Source organism: Amphibalanus amphitrite, unplaced genomic scaffold, assembly GCF_019059575.1.
Source record: "Amphibalanus amphitrite isolate SeventyFive unplaced genomic scaffold, NRLGWU_Aamphi_draft 000247F_arrow, whole genome shotgun sequence".
Classification (NCBI taxonomy): domain Eukaryota; kingdom Metazoa; phylum Arthropoda; class Thecostraca; order Balanomorpha; family Balanidae; genus Amphibalanus; species Amphibalanus amphitrite.
This window is the reverse complement of record NW_024881742.1, coordinates 633,424-645,829: the sequence shown is the minus strand read 5'-3', so window position 1 is coordinate 645,829 and position 12,406 is coordinate 633,424. Positions and strand designations below refer to the sequence as shown.

The 12,406-nt window shown below is 59.1% G+C and overlaps 1 protein-coding gene across 9 annotated transcripts in view; it reads right to left on the bottom strand.

Moving 5' to 3' along the window:
- Positions 1-316: 316 nt before the first annotated feature.
- LOC122386324 (hormone receptor 4-like) overlaps positions 317-12,406 on the bottom strand; it is a 46,803-nt gene continuing 34,713 nt past the window's right edge. For 6 of the 9 annotated variants that reach the window (XM_043375397.1, XM_043375400.1, XM_043375396.1 and 3 more), the window contains 12 exons: positions 10,943-11,071; positions 9,853-10,735; positions 7,769-7,923; positions 7,232-7,380; positions 6,469-6,530; positions 5,985-6,134; positions 5,117-5,245; positions 3,521-3,649; positions 3,119-3,253; positions 2,506-2,698; positions 1,880-2,007; positions 317-1,537 (listed from right to left, as the gene is read on the bottom strand). In XM_043375397.1, coding sequence (XP_043231332.1) covers positions 1,457-1,537; positions 1,880-2,007; positions 2,506-2,698; positions 3,119-3,253; positions 3,521-3,649; positions 5,117-5,245; positions 5,985-6,134; positions 6,469-6,530; positions 7,232-7,380; positions 7,769-7,923; positions 9,853-10,735; positions 10,943-11,071 — 2,323 coding nt within the window. In that variant the 3' untranslated portion in view covers positions 317-1,456. The remainder of the gene's footprint in view (positions 1,538-1,879; positions 2,008-2,505; positions 2,699-3,118; positions 3,254-3,520; positions 3,650-5,116; positions 5,246-5,984; positions 6,135-6,468; positions 6,531-7,231; positions 7,381-7,768; positions 7,924-9,852; positions 10,736-10,942; positions 11,072-12,406) is intronic. The other 3 variants (XM_043375398.1, XM_043375395.1, XM_043375402.1) reach the window with 1 other exon arrangement.

The following is a 12,406-nucleotide window of genomic DNA, read 5'->3' as shown; positions in this document are numbered from 1 at the left end:
TGGAGGTACCCCCTCGAAATTTCGCACGTGCAAGGCCCACCCTCTCGCTCGCTCCGTTAGTCGCCCCATAAGGCGTTTTACTGGTAATTATTACACCTAACCCAAGGCCGCATATACCTATTACCTAACCTAAGGGCTACTAATGAGGCCAGCCGCCAGCATGCATCGCATGACAAGAACTATAATGCACCCGATCCTGACCACCCATTGCCTCCACGTCTCCCAGCACACTAAATATCATTGATTTAAAAGCACTCAAAATAAATTTTCCAAGTTCACATTTCCTTCATTGTTCCCAGTGTCTAAAGGTCCAACGTCGTCAATATTTTTTAGTGGTATATTTCCTCTTTTGCGTAGGAACATACATAAATGCACACAATCATTGAATATAAACATACATCACGATGCTGTACAAAATTGTGTCGCGTCCACGTAACAATAAAAAGTTACAATCACCACAGCGAATGGGTACAAAATTAGAAAGAAATGATCGGATACTCGTAGAAAACGTGTTTGGCCCACCGACCTGGGCGCACTTGCAACCGCACACTGCCGCCGCCCTAGATTGTGGTAACTCAAACTTTGGTCTCGTCACACTGGTAACTAAAGTTGACGGCTGCCCACTCACATTCACTCGGAACACGCCCAAAACGCAGCCAAAACGCTACCGCCACGACCGTTGTACTTGAATAAGAATAAAGAATAAAAATAATGGGTGGCAAGCCACCGCTCGCCCCTCGGAGCGAGATGACCCCCAACACACACGGCACTTAGACAAGCCTAGTACACACGCTGTACACGCTAGGGGCGCCCGCACTCGGCACGGCGCCCCCTCTCGCTCCTCTAGACATAACACTCGTGATAAATACTCGATATTTCAGCTACTCCGGCGTGCTATGTACACTCCCGACCGTACCGGCAACAGAACGCAGATCAACCGGGAACAAACAACAACATAACCGAGCAACAATTTCCACACCCGACGCCGGGCAATTCGCGCGTGCGTCGGAGTCGGCGCCGGAGAGGGTTGGTAACGCGTCCACCGCGGGACAACTCAACACGAATTTCCGAGGCCGCCCCCGTGACTGGGGCGGCCGACTAGTATAAAACATGGCAGAGGACCACAGCGCGGTACGGTAACTCGTGAGGACATCCGCTCCACAATTGACTAGTCCGGCGGCGGTCGGGGCGGCGCCGTTTTGATTCGGAGCTGCGCGCCGCCCCGCTATTGCTGCCGGAGACCGGGGGCCGGGCGGCGCCGCCTCCACCTCGGGGCGCCGCCGCCCGCGCCGCCCGTCCGTATGGAGACAGTCTTCACACCCTGTGCGGTCAGCGGCGCGCTGTCGCCCCTTTCTCTCCCTCTCGCTCTGCTTTCGCTCCCTTTCGCTCGTTGCGTTCGCTCTCAGCGTGAGTGAGGCGGCGTGCTAGGCGCCAGTGTGTGTCCGGGGCCGGCCAACTACCGCTGGATGGTCGAGTTCAGCAGGAACGGAACGTAGAACATCTTGCTCTCCAGGAGCAGCGCCGCCGCCTCCCGAATCTGACGGAGAACACAGAGAGGTCCGTGTCAGTCATCACATAGCCAGACGGATTGGAGACAGACACAGCGAGGTCCCTTGGATTTTAAACGTCGCATCTATCGGCGTGATAAGTGGATATTTAGGTACTATCCTACGACAGAACAAACAACCGGAAAATAATTAAGGAAATTTCTATATTCAAACCAATAGCGGTCACTCCTAGGTACCCAGTATGTCAAGGGCGGATGAATTAAAATAAACAGTCACGTTTTTCGTATGACAGGGTAAAACCTACTTCGATCCACCCGATGGCCTTACTGACACTAGGCCACCACACACCCCGTTATATCGGTGATTCTCACCTCCGGGAGACGGGCGAGCAGCTGCTGGAAGCGGGTCGGCTGCTCGGGAAACTCGTGCATCACGTACGAGCGCAGACAGTTGCGGTAGCGCTCCTCGATCCGCTCAGAGTTGGCGTATAAAGACGACGCTGTGGGGGGAACGCATCGAGTCAGATGGGTGAAACAGGGACAGAGGGGCACGAAGGGGTAAAAATGGGGTAAAAGGCTCGGGGTAAAGCAGCACGGATGGGAAAATGGGGCTAGAATATAGAGGACATGGAGCGCCGAAACAGGGGCTAGACGGACATGGACGGCCCTAAACATTAACAAGAGTGTCAGGTCCAGAGATAAAACTGTGGTAGGTCGGGTAGGCGAACGCCTTTAATTGGATGGCGGCCAAGCTCCGACGGTTTACCGATTTAGACGGTTAGTTTCCGGAGGATTCCTCACAGGCATTCTAGGAGATATCTAAAATAGAGTTTGAACTTATGCAACCATTTTTAGCCCCAGTTCCGACGGAGATAATGAGAATTTTCAGCCAAGTTAAGTGCAGCGGTGAACTGCCAAACTAACGTCCCGACGCTAAGGTCAGAGAACTACGCTACCCGGACCGGCATTCCCCGGGCTCCGTCCGTCTGAGTACTCACAGTCATTGAGCAGCGCGATGACCTTGAGACAGACGTACTCCTGCATGGTGATGCCGAGGCTGCGCAGCATCACCGTCACCAGCGTGATCTTCTCGATCATGACGCCCACCTCGCGCCGCAGCTGCTCCATCGAGATCGCTTCGTTCATCATGTTCGAGAGACAGGTCTGCAGCGTGCTCAGACTGGTGGCCACCTGGCGGTCGGAGGGAGAGACACTGGTCAGACACGGAAGCAGTGACCGTGTGAGACTCGGGGCGGCGCTGTGTGTCCCGACCACACCACAGCCGGGCGATCGTGACCGACGGCGGAAAACGCAGCACAACAAACAGCCGCGCGGTGTTCCTGTCGAAGGCATTCTACACTACCGGATAAAATGTGGATCATAGCTGACGGACAACGCTCGAGTAAGTCGCCAAAGACGACATGGAAACCAACCGGAAAATCGGCCGGTCATATTGTCACCGAGCGACGCGCCGAGGGTACGTTGACCTTTTGATCGGCTTATATAACCACGCAGAGCCGACTGCAGAAGCCGGGTTCGGCCGCCGCCGACTGTGTGAGCTCTGCCGCCGACTCTGAGCTCAGCGGTGAGTTTAAACTCGTCCTTACTCACCTCCTGCTGAAACTCGGTCTGAGTGTGGTCCGAGGTGATGGTGAGCGCCGGTCGCAGGCCGCGGATCGCCTGGTAGGAGCACGTCGTCAGCACCAGCAGCTCGTGCCACTTGCTCGTCAGGAGCTGGGTGTGAACCTGGCGGACAGGGAGGAGGTTACGTCAGCCGGGCGGGGGCGAAATGGTTCGCCGAATCTCAGCTGATGCACGGATATGGCCACCAGTCCCGTTCTAATGCGCCGTTTCATGTGGAAAGCTGAATTTGAGCGAAAGATGCACTTTCTGTCCTGGAAAATTGGCTGCATTTACTTATAGCGTGGCAATGCATCTGAATAATCGAAAGCAGCACTTCGACACGTGAATCGGAAATGGATGGGTTCGTCGAACTGGACGGCTGGTACTCACCTGCACGGGAATCTCTGAGTAAAAAGGCAATTGTTTCGTCCACTGCACCAGCTTGTAGACTATGGAGTCTCCGATATGACACAATTTCTGTGAGATGTCCGACTTGTTGTCGAAGATTTCGTTTAGGTTCTGCGGAAGAAGAGAGAACACTCGTCAGTTTCACTCGCGGAAATCATCTCGCCATCGCTCAACATCGCCTTCTGCAAACCTAACGCAGCTCCGTCTTCCCGCTAATTTTACGGGTGACCTGTTCTAGAAACTAATCGCCTTGCCCAGATACTCAGGTCTGCTGCCGGATCTAGCAGCAGCGAGCGACATCGACAGGCCTCCTCCGCGCACACAGCAGTGACGTCATATCGACGTCACAGCTGCGTCAGAGGTGCGTCAGCGCTCCGACGACCGGCGGCGGCGGCGCACGCAACATCCGCTCCCCCCCCCCTCCCTCCCCTCCTCCCCGGCGGCTGCGTTTGTGGCCGGCCGGCCGGCACGTGTCGTGCGGCGCACAGAGACGACCGCTGACCGCTACTGTGGCGCCGGTCACACGTGTGTTACCAGGCCGGACGGAATACAGCCGGCCGCTCCGACCGGAACGTGAGGGGCCCGACACGAACAAACGTCCGTAGTAACGGGCACTGAATGCCACACGTGACATTGGCATTCGTCGGCGAACGAGAACGATGTAAATGCTTGATTCAATGGGAAAAGCAGCGCCTATTTGCACTGAAACTCGTGAGGAAACTTTCCGTCGAATAAGCTCAACACGAATCCAAGCACCGTAAACATCTAAACCAAACAATGTCAGAAAACATTCAAGGTTCCGCCCAGTCATGCTCTCACACAGCACAGAGACCCATAGGGCGCCGGCACCAAAGCACGGTGTGAACGGGCCCTTATCCGACACGGCGGCCGTATGTCGCCGGCCGTGCATACACCGTGTAAACCCACATGCCGCCGCGGCCACTCGGAGGTTAGTAGGCGTGCCGTGTTCAGGTAACGGGGGGAGAGTCGTCCGCGCGGCTCCGGGGGCCAGTGTGTGCCGGTGGAGGGGGCACTTCATCGTACAGAACAAAGGAAAGACGCGATGCCGTCTTGGCAGAACGAACCATCCAAGTTAAAGATTTTTAATGCGAGCAATAAAGACGCATATGTACAAGGGAATAATTTGAAATAAAGAAAATGAACTTTTCCATAGAAAAAGTGCAATTTCTAGCATACAGAAGCAATAACAACACTTTTCAAAAGTTAAAGCACTTATTTCTTTGTGACGGATTTGAGTGTATTTTCTGGTAAACACACTCGACAATCGCGATGAATTGAAACAGTTAACGAGCTAAATGTGCAACGAACTATATTACAAAATCTTAACTAAAGGGATGACCGAAAGCAGTTGCAAAAGCGAAGTGTAAAGGTGTAAACCACCACCACCAAAGCAGCACCCAAGCACCGCAAGAGCCGGGGACGGGCAGGGGGAGGGGAGGGGGGTCTAAACAGGGGTGCGTGGCCACAGGCGGCCCGCCGGGTCGGGGGGGGGTCGGGGTGGTTGGCTGCCCACTAACATAGCACGAGTACCGAGCGAAGCGTCTGGGTTTACAGTACCTTTACCGTGGCGATGTCCTCGAAGTTATCACAGTCGATGAGGGTGCGGACGAGTGACGCGGTGGCCTCGTAGGGCAGAGAGCGGGACGAGCTGACGGCGCTCTCCATCCGGTGCCGCAGGTGGTCCACCTGACGGGAGGGGAACAGCCACAGGGAGTTAGCTGGGGGAGCGCAGAGGCCGCACAGGCGGTCAGCAGGGCACAATAAGAGTTAGAGGAGATAGGACGGGGGGCACACGGGGGCGCACAGGGCCAGCAGAGCGCAGAAGGGGGCACACAGGGTCATGGAAGGAGGGCACAGAGGTGGTAGGGTCGCGGAGGCTGAATGAAGGGCCTATTGCGAATCACGTGATGTTCCGGAAGCTACTGGATTCCGATTCAGGTTGCACAAGGTCTAAGTTTGAAATATGGAAGATTTCGTCATAGAATAGCCAGTAGCTATTAGATGTTGGTATAATAAATGGAAGATTCAGCGGAAACAGGCATGCTCCGATGAGCCTGTTCATCCATTTTCGCACGCAATGTGGGAGCAAGACTATAAATAATGGTAAAACTGGTCATCACGTGAGTTTCGCCAGCGGCTCAGGTAAGGCGCAGATCCGGTTTGGCAACCGAAACTGCGCCCGAGTGGAAAAAGAACGAACGGATATCAGCCCCGATCAATAGCACAATAGCAGCGCGCTGCAAGAAACTCGCCGATCCAATGAACTGACTGGGGAGAATGCATTCATGACGGATTACAGACACCACTGCACAGGTGCAGGCACAAAACTCCAAACAGGAAACGCTAGAAAACTCCCCGAGAACAGTTAGTGACCCGAATCCGGCCGGCCGGAGGTCACTGACCCCGCCGTGTCGCGGTCACTGACCTCTGTCGGGTTGGTGAGCGCCGTTTTTAGAATGTTGCCGGCAGCGAACAGGCCGGGCGGCACGGAAGTTTGCATCTCTAACGCCTTGGGCTTGCAGTCAGTCTTCATTGTGCCGTTCAGCTGCTTCTTTTTATGTTTCTTGTACTTGACCTGGCGGCACATACAAGGAAACGGTCAGCGCGCTGTCACTGGAGCTGATGACCTGATACGGCAGGGTTCAATGCACTCGCTCAGCCCGACGACTAGTGAAACATGAGAGATTAGCTGATATAGTCAGTGTCAAAAACCCGAGCGAGCTGTAGGACATGCCGCGTGAAGCAATGATCAGCCAATTCATCAGAACTACCGCGCCCGACGAACCTTAGTTTGGCTGATAAAGTACATTGTCTCGACTGATACAAAGCAACAGGCCGTGACTTTTATCCAGCTCGATAACAAGTGCGTGCTCCCTTCTTACACCAAGCCGCGCAGATCCGTATCTTACCTTGTAAAGGTTGTATACGGCGCCCGAGTTCCTTCCACCCGGCATTCGGTCCTCTCGAACCGCTGCAAAAAAATAAAAACACAAACCACAGTCAGCCAACGCCATACCGGGCCGGCCAGTCAGCCCCGCTCGACCAATTACACATGCGCTAATGCACTCTGCTGAATGCGGCCGCCCGCAAAAATCCCACCCGGAAAACAGTGACTCGCCTGCCGGTCGGCCCGGCAGCGGGACCATACCGGGAGCATCAATGACGGCGACCGCTTATTTAGGGCGGGCCAGCCCATCGGCGCCGCACAAAAGTCAAAGTCAAGGTTATCTGGGGAATCTCGCGTGTGAGACTGGGCCGGGCGGGCCGGACTCGACCGCAGCGATCAGTCGGCCCATCGGCGGGCCTTGTCGGGAGGGCTCGGGGCGCCCGCGGCGGTCGCCGAATCGCTACCGAAATACACAGCGGCGGGGTTCAGCCACCGCGCCGCCGCCCCGGCTGGCCTAGTGAGGTCCCAATCGCGGTGAACTAATCCAGACTCACGGCCTCGTATGGGTAAACGGAGTGGGTGAACTTCAGCTAATAGTATTGAGGAATGCCCAGTACAAGGCTCAGCGGACATTTATTGCGTCAAAGCCGCCCTTGTGACGGTACCCCCGCCTCCTTCCAGTACCAGCAAAAGCCGCCTACTAGAGCCCCTATTAGCTTCCTTATCCACCACATTCATTCAGAACCCAAGATGACTCAGCACGGACGTCCTAGTTCGAGACTCACCTGCCAGGACCATGCCCATCTTGAGACACTTTTGGAAGCGGCAGAACTGACAGCGGTTGCGCTGCGCCTTGGTGATCTCACAGTTGCCGTCTGCCACACACGTGTACACCCGCTTGTTCTGCACGGTTCGCTTGAAGAAGCCCTTGCATCTGAAAGGGAAGCACGCAGTCAGTGCTGAACGCCACACAGAGAGGTGCCGAGCGGGGTAGCTGCGGATACCATCTCAGAAGCTGACGAATTCAGGGTCGATGGGTTCAAAAGATGACAAGGCGAACGACGTTCATCCGCCGATTGTTAGAAGTGACACAATCTTTCTGATGTTCAAGTCAAGGTGTTCCGCAGAAAGCCGCACAGCACTGGCGACGCAAAACACAAACAAAGCCGCTTATGCTGTCGCGCGGAGGCCACCGTCAGGGCCGCGGCGGCTCCTGAACTGCGCCCCGGCGGCCCCTGAACTGCGGCCCGGCGGCCCCTCAACTGCGCCCCGGCGGATCCCCGGGGCTCCCCGGCTCCGCCCCTGCGTCACCCCGCACTCACCCCTCGCAGGTGATGATACCGTAGTGCAGACCGGTGGCCTTGTCGTCACAGATCATGCAGATCATCGGGTGCTCGTCGTTGTCGTCGTAGTGCTGCATCGACGTCGACGGCTCTGGCGCTGAGCGTTGCGCCCAGCTGGTGGTCAGGTTTAACGCCTGCGGACGGCACGGCCGGGGTCAACATCAGCATATGGTCGGCGGTGAACACATTCTGCGGTCAGGCCGAGTAGGCTAGTTGGGGAGGGAGTGTGGTCAGACAGGTGGACGCGACGGGGCATCACGCAAGGCAGTGGGATAATCCTCCGCCAGAGTTCAAGTGCATTGACTCGGGGTTGACCATGAAGACTACTCAGTGCCAGTCATACACTACGCTGCTCACTTTCTAGCAATCAAGTACGTTTCGTCAGTACTGCCCTGGCGTTTACGAGTGTACCGCGCACATCTGGTGGCGTCGCTGATCCGAATGCAGCGGCGCCGCGGCTGAGCGATCATCTCTGTCCAATGTCACCACTCGGCTCGTGCTGACCGGATCATCTCCAGCGAATGGGCCGCGGTCGGCAGACCTGCACCATGTCCAGCTGTGGGCCAGCACCCGGCCAAGGTCTGCGGCGTTTTCCCAACACACCAAGGTCTGTAGGTGTTTCTCAACACGGCGGCGCGTCTTCGACCAGATAATCAAAGACACGTCGGTGAACCAAGGTGACCGTGTTGGCTAATGTGCCGTCGGTCCGGTTCGATAGAGCGATGCTGCTGCAGCGGCCTACACAGCACGGCCGGCCGGTCGGCGGCGGGGCGCGCGGCGCTAACCGGGTCACAGGTCGGGGCGAGCGGGCCGCGGCCGCGCGGCGCGGCGCTGCTAGCTCGCGCGCCGCCGCCGCGGTCATTGACCTTTGTCGAGACAGGAATATAACCAGCGAGTCGGCAGCGCGGCCGCGGGCGGCGCGGAAGCTGCACAGACGGGCCGCGAAAGTGGGTCTGCCCGTCAGCATACAGCACGTGCCGAGTCGGCCGGCGGCGGCGGAGGGGAGGGGGCGGAGTGCAGAGGAGGAGGAACGGGGAGCAGGGGAGGGCGAGAGGCCCGGCCGTGTGGGTGTGGGATTTTGTCGCGTTCGGCTCCCCGCCGCGGTTAGGTGGCCTTCCCGTGCAGGCTGCGGTCTGTCGGCCTTGTTTGCACGCTGGAACGACAGCCGGTAATCCGCCACGGGAGCAGATGCCAGCAAACGAGCCACGAACGACCGAGATTGACGTGGAGGGAGAGACGGGACGGAGACTGCGGGTCGCTTGAGCAACTGAGCCTTGACGAGACGCTTTTTACCTCGCGACTCGCTTAGTTCATGAGGATTGCCAGAGGCTGCTTGACGGCAGCTTAGTGAAAAAGCGTCAGACGAGTTGGCAGACTTTGACCGGAGATCCGTTATGACAGCTGTCGCCTCACACGAGCGGCCATATGACAGCTGCGCCGTTTGCAGATTTCAGACGCACGCTTCGCGACAGGTGGTATGTTAGCAGCCGCGCCCGTCATTAGCATCCCTGCACCCGCGGAGGGTCCCGCCCGAGCTCAGCCCGCCCCCGCGCGCGTCAGTCCCATTTCGCCCATAGTGAGGTGACCGACCCCGGGTCGGGGCGGTAAAACAGCCGACAGGAGAGGAGAGAAACGCGCCGCCCGGCCGCAGCGCCGATCGCTTCCGCGTCCGCCCGTCGCCGGGCATGGGAAAATGAAAGTAGCCGGCCACGGCAGCCGACAGCCCTCGGACTGCACGACCCGCGCCGGAGAAACTCTGTGAAAGTTCGCGCCATGCGCGCCGCGCCGTGCCCCCGGTGGGGGTACCAGGGCCGCGCGTGACACTCGATATCATCGGACGGGTCAGGTCAGGTCAGTCGACGTCACCTGCCGCGCCGGTCGAACTCCAGTGACGGTCACTCCCCGAGCCAAGGGCAGTACCTCCCTAGTGAAAGTCGCTCCTCAGCGAAAGCCCTCCCGAAAGTTCCTCCCAAGGGAAAGTTGCGCGTTGCGAAAGCCCCTCTCGCTCGCTCATGATCCCTCTCCCTCCTGAGCCCCTCCCACTCTGCCGTGCAGTCACTCACCTGGGTCTGGCCCCAGAACTTGGACATGTCGAGCGCCTCGCTGGTCGGCTGGGACCGCGAGGGGGCCGCCGACGGCGACAGCTCGTGCGCCGCTGAGACGGTCGGCGCCGGCGCGGGCGGCGTCGGCGTGATGACGGACGGGTGGTAAGGAGATCGGGGGGACGGCGACATGGTCACCGAGCTGGTGGGCGACAGGTGCGGCGGCGTGTGCGCCGACGAGGCAGAGGAGAGCCGCCGCTCCTGGCCCAGGCTGAGCAGGCTGTCCACAGAGAGGCGCACCATCTGCTCCTCGCTGTAGGAGAGCGGCACCGACGGCGCCGGCGCCGGCGGCGTGCTCGGCTCCGGGCACGTCCACACCATTGTCCGCACGCCGCCGTGCTCGCCCATGATCACCTGCGGCGTGCGCAGCCGCGGCTGCTCGCTGGCCACCGGCGCCGGCGGCGGCGGCAGCGGCAGCGGCGGCGCGCCGTTGCTCGGTCGCATGCCGTTGAGCCGGTAGGCGGTGGCCGCCATGTGGCTCCAGTAGGCGGCTGACACGGGCGTCTCAGCCGGGGACGGGGAGCTGGCCGGCCGCAGCGGCTCGGCCGGGAACCGGGCGTGCGCCGCCGGGTGGATGCGCGGGCTGGCCGCCGCCGGCTGCGGCCGCGGGCTCAGCTGGTGCGACGACGGCGAGCCGGTGACGAAGCCGCGGCTGGCGGGCCGCTCGTCGGCGCCGGCGGGCCCGCGGCTGGCCGGCCGGCCGGCGCCGTTGGTCGGCTTGGTGCGGTGCTGGTCGGGTCGCGCCGTCATGCCCGGCTCGGGCAGCTCGGTCTGATCGGACGGCGCCGGCGCCAGACACGAGACGGGCGACGAGCGGGAGACGGCCGCCGGCTCCGGGGTCTCCCTGCAACAGCGCCGCCGCCGCCGGTCAGCGCCGCTTTCACTCCACCATCACACACAGACACCGGCGGGAGCTCCGTACACAAGACGCCGCACCGGTTCAAGAAAGTCGACAAATGTTACACATGCTAATTCTTACACACACATACTTCAGATCTGTACATCTCCCGACCCCTTCTCTCCTCTTTGACGCCCAGTTCCACCGACTGACCTGTCTTTGGCCGGTGAGACGGGCGCGTCGCTGTGCAGGTGGGGCGAGGAGGCGCCGCCACCCGCCGAATGGCCGCTGTCGGGAGAGCTGGTCGACGTATCCGCCAGACTCTCGCCGTCGCTGCTACACCTGCACGAAGAGATGTTAGGTCAGATGGCGGAATACGCTATAATTCCACATTTAACACACATGAATCGCTGTCATATCAGACAGATCAGAAGCGAGAGTCTAACGATAAAACTATCAGAAAAGACGCACATTTGAGGATAATTCCGCACTTACGACACGTGAACCTATCACTGGTGAAGCAGACATGAGCTAATTTCGGTGCAGGAGATACAATTGACGGTCGGGCCACACAGGAACTCCCCAAATATGGCGCTGCACTGATCTCGCGACTCGCCCACAAGTCACGAAACACGCAACACAGCCGTCCACGCAACGATGCACAGATCACCTTGAAAACCACAAATGGCCGCGACTACTCTGCCGGCTCACTACCGACTTGTACCCAACGCTGTTGCCACCCTGCGATAAGGCATCGACTGGAGACATTTTCGCGACGAGGAAGGGCACCACGGGGCTCCGGCGCTGCCTGTGAGGACGTCGCACGTGACGATGACACGGCCAGACCGCTAGGTCCGCTGTCGTTCCCTGTCGAGTGCCGTGACCGGCCGGTGGCTCGTGAAAAAGTGCCGGCTGGCAGCCTTTTTACGCCGACAAAGGCAATAACCGATGGCATCGGTCGTCGCCCGCCAACGGTACCGGCTTTTTCAGCCGAGCGGCCCGCTGGCCGGCCGTTTTCCTCATTCCCACCCTACTTGCCGCGCAAAACTCTGCGGCGGGCTGCCCCAGCAAGGTCGACAGAGCGGCCGAGAGCGCGCGAGGACAAACAGTCCAGACAGCCGCTCGTCCCGCCTCGGTTTTCCGACATACTTGCAGTCGGCTATATGTTACACTTTTCCGGAGTGCGAGGCATTCCGTCCGACGGGCATTCGACTGGTTCCGGTGCCCTTGGCGCGTCGGTGGTCGCCCCCAGACACGTGTTCTATTCAACTGACAACCGAGATCGGCTCACGCAAGGTGGCCGCGGAGACCGGCCTCTGCCGCCCACTGCGGTCATCCTCGACCGGAGAGCCGGCCCACACTGGGCGCCAGCAGCCGAGGTAGCACTGCAGGCAGGGCTCGATCGTGGCGCTGGGTACAGCGCTTCAGTGCACGAGTTTTCACTTATTTATAACCAGACCATCTGGACAACAGCAAACAACAGTCTACGCTCCAAACCTGCCGAGGGAAACAAATGTTTAAACGGAGAAGCAACAATCGGAACAGAGTCGGGTGTAATCCCGGTGAGACTCCGTCTGTTGCAGCGTGGAGTCGCCGCTGCAGGAATCATTGTCCGCCTGACGAGCTGTTAGCAGTATATCGACCGGGGGGACGCGAGCCGCCACCCCTGAGTGACTC